Here is a 19486-nt window from a genome sequence, read left to right as displayed (position 1 = left end):
GAGGTTCAGCACATCCCAGCAATGCCATCTGCACTCCTTCAGTGATGCAATGCTCAGGCTAAGGATAATTATAGGAGAGGCTCTTCCATGGCAGGAATACCATGAGATCTAAGAGCAAAAAAATCCTGCAGCTTGGTTCATGCTCTGACCAGCTATGCTCTGTGCTAACCTGTGTGAGTTTTGTCAAGCCTAATGCATTCATTTCTGAACATGACTGCAGATCCAGCCACTCTTGCTATATTTTGTGGAGGGTTTTTTTGTCTCTGAAGGGTTATGTGTTAAAATAAATGTTAGCAGAAATTAAAGTGCCCATTCTGCAGTTGTTATCTGCAGTCCTTTACCCCTGGCCTATCAGAAGTTGTTCTAATAGTGGGGAAATTGTTTAGTTCAGCAACACCTGCTGTGCTGTGAGTGTCCAAAGGCCCTTAAGGCAAAACCTTCCCTGTGGCTGTGACCCGCAGGGACTTTGTGATGGGAGAAGTGTATAGCAGCAACTCTTCAGATCTTGGACCTCACCTTGGCTAAAAATCAATATTTATTTCTAAATTTCGTGAGGGAAAGCACAATCTTTCCTAATGTGAAAATTCAGGTAGGCTCTAATCATTGTGTAATTAAGTTGCTGCTGTTCTGCCAACCTGTGTGGAGCAACACCTCAAGAGGGCAAAAAATAGTCTGTGCTGTCTTGGCAGTGAACAGGAACACAAGCTTTGGTGTGGGGGAGAACAAAAGGATATTAATCTTCCCTCCCTGAAAAATAAACAATCTGAATAAAAGCAGCTGTGTTTGCATCTAGTCTGTGACAGTCCTGCCACTCAGACAAGGACGTTGTGTGAGCCATGTGCTTACTTGCTTATGTCCTTGCAAAATTTGATCAGCATTTGGCACGCTGTTAAACTGCACTTTATCTCTGCTCAAATACAAAGCATGCAGCTGCTTTGTGCTCACCTCTGCAACTGCTGACTGCTTGCATGGAGCTTCCAGCTGAGATAGGATATATCAGAGACATGTTATTCAAATGTTTATTGCCAGGCTGGGTGCTCTATCCCATCACCTGGGAGTGTAGAGATTTAGATTACAGCTTGCTTTGTAAGATGTGTACTGAGAGATAAGCAAAATGGCAGGGCTGTAGGGCCAGGCCTGTGTAGGAGGGGTTTAGGGTCCATTGCCAGCCATTCACCTGGCTTCTGCCTAGGTGCAAAAGTTCAGTGCTTCCCTCCTTGCTGTTTGCAGCAGCATTGCCTGGAGATTAAACCAAACAATTCCTTTCCTTTCCTGCCCTTCAACCACACCCCAAATCTTCTGAAATATATGTAGGCAGGGGCATACCTCTGGTACCTGGGATGCCTCTGGCTGTGGGGTGCTCAAGTCTAAGTACCCGTGACTTGGGAACACTAAAACTAGTTTTAATGCAAAAACTGGTACGGTATAAAATAGTGGAGGTATTTGACAATAGTATTATTTACTTCTTTTTCCCAAGACTCAAAGGTTTATTGATGCAATAAATGTAGCCACAGAATCTGGTGGATTCCTTTGGCCAAGTTTTCTGTTCCTGAGGAACTATTGTTTGACTTTGTTTAGAAATAATTTCCTACGCAGATTATGTTGTGATGCAGTAGGAATTGCTCAAAAATGAAGCTAAGAAGCTAAGAATTATGACGCTGGTCACCAGTTGCCACATAGCCGAAAATTTTGATGAAAGGCACTGGCTCACTCTGTGCATGCCTGATGATTTTGTGGTTAATCATTCCAGCTGGCCAGAGAATATGTTTGTTAATGGGAGCTCTTCTTTAAGGGCTACTTTAATACTTTAAATACTTTAAATAAAATAAATTAAAAACCAATCTAGTTCCCCCACAAATCTTCATCTCCTAAGGACTGGTGAATTGTGACTAGGCTGGAGCAGATTAAAAGATTTTATTTCTTTTCCCCTCTTTCTTTCTTCTTCCTCCTCTCAGCTGGATCAAACTGTCCCATACAAAACAGCATGGGCAGGCAGCTGTCTGCCTCATGTTAGTCAGGAAAAATGCAACTTCAAATAATAAACAGATAATCTGAAGTTAAACAGAACAGTTGCGCAAAGTTTGAGGGTTATTTATTTATTTATTTATGTGCTTAATTATGTATTCTTTTAATTTTTCCTACTCAAAGGCACTTACCCCTCAGCACTGGGGTGTGCCCAGGACTCTTAATGAGATCTTGCTGAGAAGAAACCTGGCACCGAGGCTCACTCTATCAGGGATTCCTGGAGACTTCCCTGTCTCCAAAGCCACTTCCTCAGCTTCTCCAGTCCTTCAGTTTCTGGGTGTGCTCTCTGTGTCAGCTGATGCCAGGAGTGCAGGAGACCTTCCTGTGGTGGTGTCCCTCTGCCTCACCCTGTGTAGAATCAGTCAATGAATTCTCCTGGAAAGCATGGTCATTATCTGGCCAGCCCTCCTGCCTTGTTCAGTAGGTCAGGAACCAACACAGGGCTGGATTTTTCTCATGGTTTTGATAAGAGAATTCAACAACGTAAATTGAATAAGATAGCAGCCCTCTGTGCTGCAGATACAGCCAGATAGAAATAGGAGCACAGCCAGACTTCAGTCATGAGGGCAGGGAAAACAAAGCAAAGGCTTTGAAAGACCAGGTTTATGATGGCACTTGTAGTACTTTGCTGACACAGAGTTTAATCACGCTAATCTGAGCTGGTTAAAAAGATTTCCAATAAGGTAATAAAACATATATCATGTTTGCCTACTTTTCTAAAACTAGCTACAGTCAGGCATTTTGGACCTTTATTACTTGACCTATTTTTAGTTATGGTAACTGTGCTAACTGCAGTGGTGATGCATTTTAGAAGTTAGGTAATACAATAATGGGAAGTCTGACTGATGGAGAGATGGATCGAGAGGTGTAGAGTTGCTTCTAGTCCAGCATGATGCTGTGGAAACGTTGTATTTGCAAGCAAATCTGATATTGTTTCGAAAGTGCAGTCTCAGCCCTGTAAGAGATGACATGTGACAGCTAAGATATGGCAGAAGAAATGAAGAAGAAAACATTGGCAGTCACTCCCTGTCCACATTATGGCTGTGTTACTGTTGCTTCTTACTGACAGATTCTTAAAAGATTTCCAGTTTGAATGAGAGGTATCTTATCTTTTTCCTCCTTCTAAATTTTTTTAGGGGTGGTCTTTCTTATTTTTCTGTGCAGTGTAATCCCATTCAAAATTAGGAAACAGTTTCTGTTGATTTATGATGTCTCCTGGGATGAATGCTGCACAAAAGTAGACTTTCCAGTCCAGCAAGTGGGAAAAGGTTTCTGCAAGCTGGAGATATGAGTGTAAGCACCAGGTGAGCTACAGGCAGCCTCGTGTGACTCTGAGCACGACTGTGTATCCAAGTTTGTCAATTATACAATCGTCCCTAAGCAGCACTTCTTGGAATTACAAAAGAACAAATAAGTAACTTATTGGTAAATTGTTGGGACCTATTTTGCACAAGTTCAAAGGTCAGCATAAGCATCCTTGATATATGAGCATCTATCCCTACGCAGCAGACTGAAATAGGAGACAAGCCCTTTTCTGTGCCAGACTGAAATGGGAGACAGGCTCTTTCCTAACAAAATGCAAACAAAGAGTTTGTGATTAACTACAACTGCCGAGGACTTGCATTTGACAGCAGAGAGCAGGGAGCATGGTTCACACACAGTAATTATGCTAAGTGCTGATAGCACAGGAAATGCTGGAAGCATTTTTTCCTGTGTTGGAAGGTAATTGTACAAACTGACCTGTTGTCGCAAAAGTGCGTCCTGAAAGATGAGTGACATAGAAGCTACTGCTCTGTAATTCCCTGGGATGCCAGGAGGGAAATAGAATTGATGGAGATCACCTCAAAGAACATGTGGGGTGCCTTCTATAAACACAGAATGGGTAAATTGGGGTGGGACCACCATTGGTCATCCAGTCCAACCTCCCTGCTCACACAGAGTCCCCTGGGACACATCCCTCAAGATTGTGTCCAGACAGCTTTTGAACATCTCCAGGGAAGATCTCCACAGTCTCTCTGAGCCTCCATATATGCCCACCATACATTGAGAGGAAAAGTCCCAAGAGCCTAACAGCCATGGGGGTGGGGGTATTTTCTCCCTGTGGAATTAAGCTGTACTCAATTGCTCTTTAGAGTAGTTTCTCTTCCTCTGGAAAAGAGAAAGGTTGGAGAAATTACACTTGGGGATAACGTGACCTTTTGTGCATGTTTGCTACAAATATGAGAGAATATGTCAAATATGAGAAAGATTTACTTTGCAAGTTGGGAAAGCAACAAATAAATTTTCTCTGACATAGCACAACAGCTACTGAGAACAGACACTGGAGTCAGGGTAGCTGGAAAAAAGGAATGCTCTTTTGAGCAAAAGAGATATTTCAGCTCTCACAGGTAAAAATATTGAAACAGTGAATTTGACAACAGGACAGATGGATCCAGATCACTAAGTGCAACATATGTTTTCCCTTGGGGCTTTCCATTTGTGGTTTACCAGCCATGCCACAACACAAGTCTTTCGCTTTTCTGTGAAAGTGAGTCCATTTATTAGTCTTCCTCCAAAGCTGCAGCAACTGTTGCTTTCCTGTGCATGTGTTTAAGTGAGCTGCTGTCTTTCATGAAGGCAAACAGAGAGATGCTGGTGCTCCTGTGCAAGACGGGTCTAGGGGGTGCAATGAGCTGGTTTCAGTTCTGGAAGCAGGAGCCTGTGCTGTACCTTTGCTCTGCTCGAGGTTGTAAAGTTGGGTGAGAAATGGATGAATCAGCCCAGGCTTAGTGCTGCCTTCAGGCTACTGCCTGGCTTTTGTGGAGTTTGTTGTGTTCTTCGAGGCATTTTGTTGTGTGAGCCAAAATAAAGCAAAGATGGGCAGCTCTGTGTTGTGTTTGTCTCCCCTCATGTGAGGGCTTTGAAAAGGAGCACTGAGGGATGTGGCTAAAAAGTAAAACTGCCACTTTGGGTAGGGGCAATGGCTTGGATTGGCTTGTCTCTGTGTGCTGACAGATTTAGTCAACCATAAAGAAGAATTAATAGATTTTATTTAAAATATAAACATGGCATGTGAAGATAAAAACTGGTACTATGAAATTACCAGTCCTTTGAATGGTAACAACCAAGTGTCATCTAGGATTTAATGACCTCCAGGAATAGCTGGAACCCTGAATAGCTGGAACCCTAAGCTAAATGAAAGCACAGATTTTGCAAGAAAAGGCTTCTGTATTTAGGTGTCTCCATGAAGTAGCCCAGAAGTAAGAAAATTCAACCAGTATAAATTTGTTTTAATACCATATCGTGGACTGACAGCTAGGTCACTTCTTACATCTCTGAACCATCACAGTTGCAGAACATATAAGTGGAAAACTACTTGTAGGAAAGACTTCTGTCAGGTACAGCAGCACCAGAGGCTGCACAAAACTACTTCATGTGACAGATAAGGTGCAAATGGCTGCAGGACTTTTTACTGAACCACTAGGAAGTGTTCACCCTGCACATCTGCACAGAGATTGTTCACATTTTTTGAGGTGTCTGCAAACTTTCCTCAAGCAAGTTCCCTTTAGGGTACACTGAAGACTACACTTGGACTCAGAAAATATCTAACATCTGGATTCATGAACATGAGAGAAGCTGGGAGTCTCCCTGGGGGTATTGCTTTGACAAAAGATAGCTGCTGCACTATTGCCAAATGGTCCTGGTTCCACGTGATGTGAGTACAACAGGATTTTCACGTGGCTGGGAATTGAAAGATGATCTTGATATGAAAAGTCAGTGTCTGAGCTCAGAGTTGATACTGGAGTGCTTCTCACACACAGAGCAAGAACAAACAAGACTATGACTTATTCACAAAAATCATACAGTTTAGTCTAGCAACTGGTGTAGAAGAGGTCAAGTGTTTCCAGAGCTCAGTTAAAAATACTAATATCCGTCCCCCCATGATGAATGGGGAAACTGTCCCATCTGGGCAAGGGAGCTCGTAAAAATTCCTCCTCCTTCAAAATTTTGTATCATCAGCAGAGTTTACTCTTTTACTATTTTTAGCCAGTCAGTTTGGCTAGCTTGGGGCTAAATAGCAAGGCACATGCACTGGCACAAGGAAAATGCTGTTCTTGGCTTTCTGGACATTCATGGACAAGACACTGATAGAATTTGCATGTTCTTTTTTGTTTTGTGGGGTGCGTGTAAGGATAAGACACAGGCACAAGTTCACAAGTTTAAAACCTTCAGTTTAAAATCCTCCCTGGAAGCCATGAAAATGCTTAATTAAAGCTTCAGTTGAATCAAGCAGAGCTCAACCACAGTTTTTGTTCCATCCTGAGAAGGGTAAGTCCAGGTAACATGACATTTACATAGCATAACATTCTATTTTGAATTGGTCGGATTTCCACAGCCTGGTTTTTTTTTCTCACAGCTGGCTCCTGTTGAAAGTGGAAATCCCCTTTTTGGTGGAATATTTGGTAAAAACCAAAATGTTGCTACAAAGGCTTAAAGAAGGCACCTTCCCTTATGATAACACATTCAGTATTTGACCCCATTAGAGCAACCCCTGTTTCTGAAGGACTGGGTCAAAGTGTTCTGCCTGGTTCTGTAAACAGCAGCAGCTGGTGAAAACAGACAATGGAAGGATTGTGTTATAGAGAGAGAGAAACATGGAAGAGGTCACAAATCTCACTCTTCAGAGTCCTTCAGTTTTCTTTCTTTGTTTTAGCTGCCTTTCTTCACATGCAGTAGTCATCCTCAGGGTAAGGTGACAGCAAGAATGTCCCATGCTCCTGAAACGTGGCTGCTTCTGCTCCTGACAGTCCTCAAGGTTCATGATGGAAGACTGGACAGTCACCAGCTTTTCTGGTCTGGCACAGTGCAGCTGAGTCCCAGGCTTTCTGCTTTCCCCAGTACTGGTGCCCAAATCACTGGCAGTCACAGAGGGCTGTCCAAAGTGCTGAGCAAGAGTGGTGACACGATGTTCTGTGGGCACAGTCAGTGTCTGGAATGAAAATCCAGCAGATTTTCCTTCCTCTTGTGTTCTAGAAGCTTTTTATTTTTTTTTTCTGTCTCTCTTGGCAGAAATCTGTCACTTTACAAACAGTGCTGCCACTGAGGGAGTGATGTTTCTCTTGACACATCTCCAGCTGCCCAAATTGTTGGTAGACCTTCCATTTAGACAGGTGCTGTAAAAACAAAATAATTTATTTTTACAAAAAAATAGACAAAAAACTTCCCCAGAAATAATCATTCCCAGCACTGCTTTTCCTATGTAACCAGAGGAACAAGCTGCAAAGCTGTGGAAAAGACATATTCATGCTGCTGAGAGAAAGCTGACTGGGGAGAAATCCTGCCTGGATACCCAAGACACTGGGGGCTTTCTGTCCTCATGCCACAGTCTGGAAGTGCCTCCCTGTGCAAATGGAAAAAGTGGCCTTGCTTGTGAAGGGGTATCAGTGTCACCTTGGATTAATTTAGAACTATTTCAGAGAATGAGATGCACAAAGCCTCTCTGTGGGCAAGAGAAAACAGCTTCCCCAGGTTCCTCTCAGGAAATTAAGGGATTCCTTCAGATAATAGTTCAGAATTGCTCCAGCTCTGAATTTCTCATTACCAGAGCATCCTGCCCCACTGACTGGAATGGGTGTCTGGAGAGACTTCCACCAGGACGGAGTTACTCTTCTTTACAATCTGCCTTCCTCCCAGTTTGCAAACTCTTTTTTTTTGCCTTTGTAACAGCAAAGTTAGTTTCAGTAATCTCATTTTGGTTTGCAGTATTCAGGATTCTCAGTGCCATGAAACAACTTGACCTTCTTTATGGGGTGCCAGAAGCAGAAGTGCATTTACAGCAGTGTTGAAAACCAAAATGCTGTTGCAGAGCATCCCCCTGGCTGCACCTCCCCAGGGCTTATCCCCATCTCCCACACACAGCAGGATTGAAAATACCAAATAGTGATTGAATTAGGTTAGAATTTCTCCTAGAGCCCATCTTTTTTACTAAGGTAGTATCAGCTTTATTTCTAAATAATTTCTGACAGATACTGTTTTTCTCTTTTGGTAAGAAAAGACAAAGCAGCAAACCTGAACTGATGGAGACTTGATAGCCTGGACAAACTCTGCCTCAGTGCTCAACTACCATTACCCTTAGACACTTTCTTCTGATATCTAGCTTAAATCTTTGTTTAAATCTGTTGTGCCTTAAGTGCAGTGTCAGCTGTGTTAGTACAATAAATAACTTGTCCCATCCTCTTGGAAGACACTCTGGAGAGGATTGTTATTGTGTCCTTAATCAGCCTGGCCTTCTCCAGCCTAAACAGACATAACCAATCTCTCACCAGAGATCACATTCCCTGGACCGTTTTCATTTCTCTGGTGCTGATCCACGTTGCCCTTAAAATGGGATACCCAAAACAAGGGATGGGACACTTCTGTCATCAGTGGGACACCAAAGCTGCTGTGCCACCTCCTCTTCCACAAGTGGAGTTGAGAAATGTCAAAGAAAAGACAGCATCTGGAAAGGTGCGTTTGCTTTGTTCTTAATGAACAAATCATGCTACAGCAACCTTCAATACAAGATAAATATTTACTCTCATTTACATCCTGGAGGTTTTTTTACTAATGGGCTAAGTCCAAGGATCTAAGCAAGAATGGCCTGGTAGAAGTAAGTCTAGAGCAAAAAAAAGTTGACCTGAAATGAACTGTTTGTGTTCATTAATGCAGTTCCCAGGAACAAAAGGAGAAAAAGTCTCTTTATTTTAAGGAGAAAAATCCCTCCTCCTCCACAGATTATGCTCTGCAGGAGACAGTGCAATGCCTGTTGTTGTTTAGCAAACACAAATGTTGGGGAGCAGCTTGCAGTCTGGAAAATAACTGACCATTAACCCAGTTTCCATGACTGTCAAAGAATTGAGAAAAAGTTTCTTAATTTAAGTGTTATTTTGCTTGTGCTTGATACTATGTATTGGGTACATTCACAGCATCTGCTACAGCAAACTATGCTCTAATTATTACAGTTTTAGTGAAACCACAGTATTTTCTGCCTGCTCTGCAGAGACACACAGGAAACAGTCATTAGCTTCAGTAGAAACTGCCAAATGAGATATCAGATAGGCAGATATTTCACCTTGTACTCTTGCGAGTCCTCTGTCCAATTGTTTTTCCAAATCTTCATTTTTTTCACCCAATTTTCATGTTTTCCCCACTATAAATAACAAATGGATTTTATAAACCAGCTGGCCTACAATGTTGCATTCTTGCCTATAAAAATATGATCATGGTGAAGGTCTGAAGAGCATGTTTTTTCTAGGAAAGGAAGGGTTTTTTTAAATTGGGTGTCTACAGGCTCAGGTTCACAGACATGATGCAAATGATGTCCCTGTATCCCAATTAAACACCATCTAGGATGTACTGCCTAAAAAAATGCTTCAGTTTGTATCACCCAGCAAGTCTAATCTAAAGGCTTGTGCTGAACTTGGGTACCAAAGCTATGAAGTTAAGTCACTAGAGACAAACAATATGATTTAATACTTACAGTTGAGTCCTCCTTGGTCTTCTCTTGTTTGGACATCTGTTGAAACAAATGCATGGGTTTCAGCATGTGGGATTGATAACCACAGTCTTCATAAAAATGAGATTAATACTAAGCAACATCCACCAAGACTGAGGGTTCAATGTGCTAAACGTTCTATAAAATGCAGTCCAATATTCTATTTGCTTCCAACCCAGGATACCATTTCAGAAGGAGAGATTTTTGGATTGAAGTGATAGCCTGGCTCCCTGTCTTGGGACAGAGTCCTGCCTCACTCCTGGGTTGTTTGTGAAGGAAGGACATGACTTTACAAGAGCTGCTGCAGATCCTGGACAAGATCATTAACTTGCCCTTCCCTGTATTTTCTGAGGCACCCAGGCTTGCTAACAAAATAACATGGATTGTCCTTGTCCATGGAAGTGTTATCCCTGCTCCCCAGAGATGTTAGCTCCTGGATAGCTGCAAAGGGGCTTAGAGCAAGTGCTCAGCCACATTGGCAGACCCAGTCTGGTCCACAAGATGTTTTTTAGAGCTCTTTTAGAGTCATGCAAAAATCCAGCTACACAAGGGTACACATGTGACAGTGAGACCAGCCACATTTCTGCTTGGTCCCAGCAGGATCCTGACCCTTGATCATCCAGCCAGTGGCTCTGAAGCTTTCAGGATTGAATTATGTTCTGATTTCTGCTTCAAACTCTGCTAAGCTGAGCGAGCTACCAACCCCAGTCCTGTTTCATGCCACCTATCCAGGAAGAGCCTTCAGGGATCACAGCTGACAAACCATGGCCCAAACAGACACAAAGTCCGAGTTACTCACACATCCAGAAATTACTTCCTGCGAGGCTTGGACACAGAAAGAGAAAACCAAAAAGAACAACATAACCTGGGGCACTACATTTCCTCCCCAGGGCACACCAAGTTTATAATAATGGCATGATTTCCTGCTGCCATGGGCAGGCAACTTAGTCATGTTTTAACTCTTCCTGCTGGAGGACAGGAGGTATTTTGGCAGATGAAAAAGAATTATTATAATTTGGTCATGCAAATGAAGTGTCTCATTACCTCTATAGGACACTAGATTAGAGGACCTCCTCCTCCAGAGCCAGCAGATTAAACCAGTTAGAAGACCTATCACAAAGACAATGCCAATGATGCCAGCTGCTTGAGCACCTCGTCCTTTTTTTTCTGGGTTTTCATCACTTTTTGTGCCTGGACCACTGCTTTTCTTCTGCTGTGTGTCTAGAATGAAACAGAAAAGGATGTCATAAGGTGTAAATTTTCACATTTCATACCAGGAAAATACCATCTTTTACATGCCTAAAAAATTCTGAAGGATAAAAGATCTGTGCTATTCATATCACTGATTTTGGTGATTCCTGCTGAGTGAGAAACATCTCCAACTAATTATGTCTAAATATGTCTAAATAATTATGTCTTCCCTGTCATCATAATGCATCCATCCTTCTTTCTTCTTTCCCTCCAGCTTTCAGAGACTCTGTGTTTGGGGTTGTATCTAGGCTCAGTTGAAAATGAATCTATACAGAATCTATAATGTAAACCTGATGGTATTCAGAAAAATGGGTGAAAACTTGTTTCCCTGAAGTTAGTGAAGAATCTTCACCCATTGCTGCAAACTGAAGGTTTCAAATCATATCTCTTACTCTTTCAAGTGCAACTGTAAGACTTTAAAAAACCCCCAAAAATAGTAATATGAAGGTCTTTTCCCTCAGAAGACAACATGACAAAGCCTTTAGGAAATTAATGATGAGGTTACCTAGTTTTCCTTTAATTTGGGATGACAGCATGATGTATTATCACATAAACACTCTACTGTGCAACTTCTGCTCATGTGTTCAATTTCTTTCCTGGAAATAGTTTATATAGTTTTCCTGCATTCATGGGATCAGTGTTTGGGGTGTTCAGGTAAATTAGCTCTGGTATCCAGCTACAGTTATGGAAACATTCCAGCCTCCTTGCACCAGGGTGCAGAGATGTGTGAGAGAAAAGTGTGGCTGGAGGCAGGATCAGGAACAGCAGTGAGATCAGCCACCTCCAGATCAGCCTTCCCACTCCAGATAGATTCTCTACACAGCTTTTTGGAAATAATGAACTGCAGCAGTGGTACTGTAGCTATAACTTCTTAATACCTTTTTTTTTTTTTTTAATAGCTTTCTGTTTTTGTGAAGAGTTGAGTGACTAAATACTTGCTTTTCTTATTAATCACCATATCAGCAATAAATAGTACATTATACTTGTGCTATTAGGTACATTGTTCTATTGAGCTTATATTGCCCATTTGCTCCAGACCTAGTATAAGTCATGCACTGTATTAAATTGAGTTTTGGAGACTGAAAACAGAACTTTGGAACTAGGCAGAATAAAAAGCAAATGTGAGTGTTGCAAGGCCATTGGGTAGGGGGTCATAAATCATGGATCTGCTGTATGGTGGCCCCTAAAAAACCCTGACTCCCCAAATCATCATATTCCTGAGGAACTAAAAGGTTAAGCTCAGCAACTACCTCAGATGCAAGAGCTTCTCAGTCTTGCTGTCATAACACACTTGGTGGGTAATTCAGTGTGAAGGAATTAAACATCAAGTCCATTGCTAAGCATAACCAAAGCTTGAAACAAAGTCTGAGATCTTCTCAGCACTTTTGGGAAGTACTGAATTAATGCACAGCCTTTGCTAGTGCACATCTACAGACAGAGACACACTGATTGATATTCCTGCTACCTAGACAACATGAGGCAGCATGGAGGAACTTACAATTTGCTGACAGATTTTCCTGCAGCATCTCATTTTCTATGGAGCACTCTATTTGCATGTTAGAGGTGGCTTTCACTGTCAGTGTGCTAAAAACGTTGAAAGTGCCGTTTTCATGGGATATGATCTCTGTTTTTGATGCATTCAGGTGCCTGTTGTTCACTTTATTGATCCAGTAGACGTTGGGCTTTGGGTATCCATTGCCAGACCTGCAGTTGAAGGTTACCTCCTCTCCACTGCTGTCATTGTTTTTTATTGGTCCACTGAGTATTGGTTGGCTGTAACTCACTGGAGAGCAAGAAGTAAAATAAATAGTTGGTGACATTTTGAAACATACTGGAAAGGCAAAATTTTGAGATGGATTCTGAAGCCAAACTGCTGGTTTTCACACCACCCTCATGACTTGAAAGAGAAATGCCTGCAGGTTTGGTCTGTAAACCAGAGAGCTGAGAGAATCACTGGAAGGGCAAAAAGCTAAAGCCAAACCCAAAGGAAGAAAGGACAAACTAAAGCTGCTGTCACCCAGTACATGCAAAAGCTCTCATATCCACGGTAAACAAGAAGAAAAGAAATACACACTGAGTAAACACTTTTTACATGCATTCTTCAAAGTTTATATTCCCTGTGTGTAACATTTAAATTAAGCAGACTTCGTTTCAGCAAAGGGCAAAAGTCTGTTTCAAAGTTAAAGTTGTACTTAAATATAATATTGAAACAGCACAAATTTGAAAAGCAGAAATGAGAATTTGGGAAAAGTGACACAAGTTCTTACCTGCTAAACTGAGAGCCACTTCTGTCTGGTAAATCACTTTGGAATATTCAACTGTGCTCTGTACTATGCATTTGTATGTATTTCTATCATGCTGGCTGACATTTAGTAATAGCAGGGAAAAATCACCGTGTTCCAATCTATCCCAGAATAATCGAGTCCTGTCTTTAAAGCGAATACACTGATTCCTGTTATCCTCTTGGCCAGACATCAGTGCATGTACAACTGAACACTTTTCTTTATAGGAATCATCAGCTATTTGCCAATATACCCGTAGATTTTTTAATTGCAAGTTGTTTTCCTTAAAAATGCAACTTAGTGTGGCGTTGTCTCCAAGTTTACTGATGATGTTCTTCTTCTCTAGTGCAATAACTACAAGATTAAAAGAGAGACAGAGAGAAAAGGGAGGTTATGTGGGGAAAAGAAGTCATTATTTTCAAGTACATTATACCCCATAAAGACTCCAGTATTAATTTTATAGCAGGTGGGTGAGCGTGCTCACTTTATAATCATTTGTACCTCCCAGATTTCCAGTGGCTAATTCTCTCCATGTCCATTTGTCTGTGCATTGTCCCAAGGGACCTTTTCCCTGAGAGCCAGTCAGAATCATTCCTAGGCCCATAGATACCCACAGTTCACTTTATGCACTGACTGCAGACACATATTCAAGTCCTAATGCATTAATAATCACTTTTTAAAAATTAAGATAAATGCCAATTAACTCTACTTAGATCACAAGAAATGGAAGCATTGATAAGAAAGAGTGCTGCCATTATTTTGAGACTCAAAAAATTGAGGAGTAAAAGCAGTATCCCTCAAAGCCAGCATGACAAAGCAACCACATTTTACTGCTACTGTCAGTGACACCTTCTCAACAAATGCATTCAGCTGGCAAACAACCACATCCAGATACCTCCAGTGACACATTCATTAGACATTTACATCTTTAGGGTCACTTGAGCTAAAGTCAGGAACGCATCTGGCTTTCAGAACACTTTTCCTGCTTTCCAGCCATGAGAAAGGCAGGCTCTGCTCCAAGCAAAGGCACAAGGTGGCTGAGAGCTGATGCAGAGAGCAGAGGTCAGGGAGTCCCCCAGGGCTGGGCAGCTCTGCCCACAGCCTCCCTGCTGCATCCAGACCGGGACCAGCAGCTTAGGGTAAAATTTAGTTAGTTTGTTACAAGGTAAGGTTGTTAATTTTCTAAGTTAAGTGTTGTCCTGTGGTGATTTTATGAAGAACTTAATCGTGTTTCAAGTTGAAATGCTACAATAAGTTAAAGTAATGTTTGTTAAAAGTTTAAAGGAGTCCAGGATGGCGTGGGGGTTGTTGGTGCCAGGCAAGAGGGGGTCAGGCCTGGGGCTGGATGGGAGAGATTACAGCTGGGAGAAGGGATTACGTGGGTGGATGATTGAGGGAAAGGAAGTGACAGGAGTGGAGGTTTGGAAATGCAGCAATAGCTCGTGGTGAGGAGGGAGGGAGGTGTCAACATTAACGGGGAATCTGTGAGGGTGCACTGGACTCAGAAATCATCTACACATCTGAGCTGGGCACCCTGGCCGGAGAAAAAACACTGAGGCAGACACAGTGCCTGCAGGGAGAAAGGCAGGATGTTTGCCAGGCACTTAAACTCTGCAGGGTGGCACTGGAAGCAACAGGCTTGAATTGCAACACGCTTCCTTGGCTCAGATTTTGGGAAACCCGTTGGAACAGCAGGAAAATGAGTGCCCTGGAAAGATGGGTGCAACTCCGGCCAGCATCTATTGAGACTGGGTCTGGTACAGTTTGTCCTGATATCGAGGCCAGGGAATTTCCTTGGTGACTTTGTTGAGGTCCTTCTCAGTGATTAAGCAAGAACAGAGGAGAGAACTCTAAAACCGTTTAAATATCACCAGGTGGTGTGATTTAATTCTACCTTTTTTTTGCAAGGGATATTTTAAAACCATAGTAAAAGTAAGATTACTAATAGTAGGAGTAAATTTTCTACTAATTAAGTAGTAGTAAAATTACTAATATTGACTACTTAATACCGTGACGTATAATTCTACTCTTGAGTATACAGGCTTATATAAAAGATAATAACAGATGTTAGATCTGCTTATCAGCAGCTCTTATTACTCCACTTCTGAGGCCTTTTGTTGACAGAGATAAGTACACAGGGAGCAAGCAAAGCAATCTGAGCAAGAGCATCCATAATTGATTGTGATGCATCCCTGATGCCTGTCAGAGAAACATTTCCCACTGAGGAATTCTTCAGCATCTTGTAGAAAACAGAGATGTTCATATTGTGCATTTTACAACTACTTTGTGCATTTGGCCAAACATATTAAAGGGAGGGCAGTTTAATTTTTACTGAGTTTTTTTGAACTTACCAGCTATCAGGATATGAAGGAGCAGTAACAGAAATCCATACCTAAAACGAAAAGCAAACAAATGTTAAAACCAACTTTGCATCTTTGGTGTTTAAATAAGCCATAAACCAAATTTTAATTGTCTTTATATAGTGGCAGAAGTAGGTAAATTAGGTACTGCTCCCATGTAATGCCTCATTAAGTATTTGCATTTTTGACAGCTGCAAAACTTCTGTTTATACAACTCAGCAATGGTTTAGTGGCCAAGGCCATGAATAGCAGCAAAATGCACTAATATTGGAATCAGGGCAGAGGGCACAAAGCTGGTGTTGGGCCTGTCTTCTCTTCTGAAAGAATTGATTGGTTTGCTGGACAAACAGGCTCTGGAGGTATCTGGGCCACTGGGAAGGACAGTGGCTGCACAGATCAAAACCCAGGTTTTTTAATCTTTGGCTGAAGCTCAAGGAGTTATGGCTCTGTCTGGTTAAATGGCAAACAGCAGCTGACCATGCTGCCCACCAGGTTGTGCACTCAGTAAAAATGTGTAAACAGGTAACCTGCTGATAGTGGAGAGCTGTGCAAAGGTTTTTGCTGGGAACAATTTGGTGTGTTTGATTACTCACTAGGTGAAAATCTGTGCAGCAGTTTCTCCAAAGGAAAGAAGGCCATAGGAAACCCAGTTTAACCCATCTATAAAGTCCAAGTGATTTAACTGTCATCCCATAGGGGTTTAAGGAAGATAAATGGACAGCACTTCCCTGTGAGTTATTTTAAAACAGCCTTTCACCACCGCACCTAGTTACACATTGTGCTCTCCAGACTGATGTAGGAAGGGAAAGAAAGATGATGGAAAGGTTTTGGAATGAGAACTGTGGTTGCACCTGCCCACCTTGATATTGGCCCAGGTGCAATAAGGCTGCAAAGCTGAGCTGAGGGCAGAGTGACAGGAGCTCTGGGCTGTCACCAGTGTACCCAGCTCCCCTTGGCAAGCAGGACTGAGAGGCCACACGACCTTGGCACAGCTGGCTTCCTTTCCCCAGTGTTCTGAACCTGGGCTGGGGCAAAGGGCAGCTGCTCCCAGCAGGCCGTTTCTAATAAGAAAATTAGAAATTTTCTAATTTCTAGAGCCTCCCACCCAGACTGGTCACTGTCTTCCCTCCAAACCAACCCTGCCCTGCCTGGCCCTTCTCCTTCCAAGCCCTAACCTAAGCTCACTCCCCAGCAGCCATTTCTCACTTTGCTGTGCTTTACAAAATCCCCCCTCTTCCAGGGTTCCTGTCCTTTCCCCACAGCTTCTGCTCCTCTGTCCAGCCAGGCACAAGAATTCATACATCACTTCCCAGGCACAGCTTTGCTTCTGCCCAGCTTCACTCTCACCACCTGCCTGGGCACAACTCGGGGCTCCTCTGCTGCAGAGGAGTGTCTCTAATTCCCCCCCAAGAAAATGATCATCTTACCAAACATGTTCAGCTTCCCATGCAGAAAGCAGAGGAAATTCCTGGCACAAAATCTACCTCTACTTGAAGCCCCATTTCCAGAGACTGAGGTGGAGAAACTTTAAGAGAGAACTGGTATGAATTGTGTTATTTTTTTGTATAAAGAAAACACTTTATTTTCTTTTTCTGTGTCCTTTGAAATGATCTGATATATGAAGCTTGAAAAGTTTAAGTGAATGCCCAGTGTGGAAAATTTCTGCTCTATTACTTCAGTAAATCTGCAATCAGTTTCAAAGGAAGTCTCTCCCAAGGAAGCACACCTAAATTCTGTTCTGTCTCTGACAGTGGTTTTTACACGTGGATTTGTATTTAATTGCTGTTGCATTTTTACACTGTGCAGGAGTCATCACTTTTGCACCAGGCTTGTAGAGGTCTGTCTTGGCAAGCTCAGCTCATGTAGTCCTCAGTCTTTCTTAATCCCATGCCTGTGTTTGTTTTATTATTCTCCACCCAAGTTAGAAGCTATGGATATAGCAACTCATTTGAATAGAACAATAACAATAACTGACTGATCTTTATGGGACTTTCTAGGGAATTTCCCATGGTAGCTATTTGTCAACAGACATTTAGATATTCAGCCAGAGCTGATTCTCGTACATATGTATACAAAGCGGATCTTGATTTCTTGTTTTAGTAAGTGATGCCACAGTCAAGGTTGGACAGATCCAGAGATGCCTCATCCTTCTTCTTGGAGGAAGTTGCAGCTGGAAGTTGGTTTGTGGGGGCAGTGTCAACCCATGATGTTCCCCTGGAGCAGCTTTAATTCCAGGTTTCAACTGGAAAAAGGGAGAAATGCTCTGTCTGCAGAGAAACCTTCCTTTTGCTGTCTACATTGACTGAGCTCCTGTGCCCATCACACTAGCAGTGAGGTTAGTTAAGTGCTGGCATAGCTGCGCTACCTTCTTGCTCTCATAATTAAAAAAAAAAAAAAATTAATTATTTTACTTTTTCAATTCTTTCCCACACCTTCCTCTTCTGCAGGTTTTTAAAAATGCCGTGTGAAACAGGAGAAAGTTGCACTTCCCCTTTCAGACATTCTTGCTTGGTGAGATGATTCTTCCTACCAGCACCCCAACCTTTTCATCACTACTCATCTCAAAGCCATGGAATGCTGCTGCTGGAGTACACTCTAGCCAGGCAAAGAGATACCCTGATGCTTGCCATAACAACTTTGGGAGCTTTGCTCCACTGCTGAGACCCACTTTGTCCCCTAACCTTGTAGCGACATGGCTCTTCTCGATCGGCAGGTGCCCTAAGCAGGTCACCTGCGAAGCTTTCCTAACCGCGGCTGTAAAGCGCGCTACCCTGGGCAATAAAACCCAGGTGAGCCAGGTCCCATCGCAGCCCTTCAGCCGAAAATATCCATAAAAGGCCCCATTAATTGCCCGCAGCTCTCGATGGCCGCGTACGGACAGGGGACCCCTGCCCGGGCAGACGGGGAGCTCTGGCAGCGCCCGGCTCTCCCCTCCCGGCACCGGGAGCGCTGCCGGCGGACGGGACCTGCTCCGTACCTGCCCCGGGGCCGGGGGTCGCCCCTGGCTCCAGTTAAGCAGCCCAATCCCCGCCAGCTCTTTCCCTGCCCGCGGCAGCAGCAAAACTCGCGTTTCCCTAAGGGCGATGCTCATCCGTGCCCGGGAAGCGGCCGCCAGCAGCGACCCTTCCTTCCCCCGCGGCCAGCACTCACCCTCGCGGCTTCATCGCGCCGGAGCCGGGCCGAACCAGCCGTGCCGAACCAGCTGAGCTGAACCAGCTGCGCTGAGCCGAGCCGAGCCGAGCCGAGCCGTGGGGAGCTGAGCCGAGCACTAGCAGCCTGTCTATGGCCGTTCCCTTTTCCCTCCGCCCACACCTCCCCCCCGGGGATTTCCGCCTTGCGAGCCGCTGGTGCCGGCCCCGCTGTGCGAGCAGGGGACCCGGTACAGCCCGGTCCTCTGGCGTGATGAGCTCAGGGACCCGGCATAGCCCGTGCTGTGGTGTGGCAGCCTCAGGGAACCGGCACAGCCTGTCCTGGTGGAGAGCTCAGGCACTCGCCCATCCCCGCTGACCCCTTCCAAGAGCATCCTCGCTGCTACTGGATGGGAATTCCCGGCTCCCGCAAACCCTTCTCCGCGAATCCATGTCCCCGTCAGGCAGGATGCCCCCTGTCGCTGCTGGCGAGCCAGGGCTGGGCAGCTTTTGTCACATCACAGAGACAGCAGCATCCTCTTGGCTCTGCGATGCGCTGGAGATCGGTCCCCAGCCCCAAGGGAGGGCAGGGACCGCACCCGGTGCGCTCCGGTGTCTCGAAGAATCCTCCCTCGGAACCGGGAAAGTTGGGTTTCGAAGTACATTAGGTGTATGTTTGCATAAATAGCATATTTATTCTGTATTTATATTTTGTAAATAGCTCCATGGGATTTGATAGAGAACAGAACCGCACCTGGAGCTGTCGTAGGTGTGTGGTTTTAAACACCCGGGTGTTTAAAAGCTGCGGTTCTCAGTCTCTGCAGTTTCATTTTTGGTCTCACATCAGTGGCTGTGTTTGCCTCGTTTGTTGTCAGGACCTTCAGCCCAGCTGGGACCTCTTTGTTAACGCGAGCATTTGTGACACAC

The 19486-nt window shown here is 43.7% G+C and overlaps 1 protein-coding gene across 1 annotated transcript; it reads right to left on the bottom strand.

Moving 5' to 3' along the window:
* Positions 1 to 5037: 5037 nt before the first annotated feature.
* On the bottom strand, positions 5038 to 18883 carry ICOSLG (inducible T cell costimulator ligand). The gene is made up of 7 exons (XM_014876832.2): positions 18582 to 18883; positions 15423 to 15463; positions 13057 to 13425; positions 12288 to 12572; positions 10583 to 10759; positions 9524 to 9559; positions 5038 to 7178 (listed from the first exon to the last, which is right to left on the bottom strand). The coding sequence occupies exons 1-7, from the start codon at positions 18593 to 18595 to the stop codon at positions 7168 to 7170; spliced, it is 933 nt and encodes a 310-aa protein (XP_014732318.1). The 5' UTR covers positions 18596 to 18883; the 3' UTR covers positions 5038 to 7167.
* Positions 18884 to 19486: the final 603 nt, after the last annotated feature.

Source organism: Sturnus vulgaris, chromosome 2 (genome assembly GCF_052056855.1).
Source record: "Sturnus vulgaris isolate bStuVul1 chromosome 2, bStuVul1.hap1, whole genome shotgun sequence".
Classification (NCBI taxonomy): Eukaryota; Metazoa; Chordata; class Aves; order Passeriformes; family Sturnidae; genus Sturnus; species Sturnus vulgaris.
Note: the sequence above shows the minus strand (reverse complement) of the source record. Positions and strands in the feature narration are given on the sequence as shown.

What these genes read in the sequence shown, in the direction of transcription:
- ICOSLG (XM_014876832.2), bottom strand. An exon ending in AGTGGCTCTCAGTTTAGCAG is followed by an intron (nt 12,573 to 13,056) that starts GTAAGAACTTGT and finishes CTTGCTCTCCAG; the next exon opens with TGAGTTACAGCCAACCAATA. An exon ending in TAATCTAGTGTCCTATAGAG is followed by an intron (nt 9,560 to 10,582) that starts GTAATGAGACAC and finishes TTGTTTCAACAG; the next exon opens with ATGTCCAAACAAGAGAAGAC.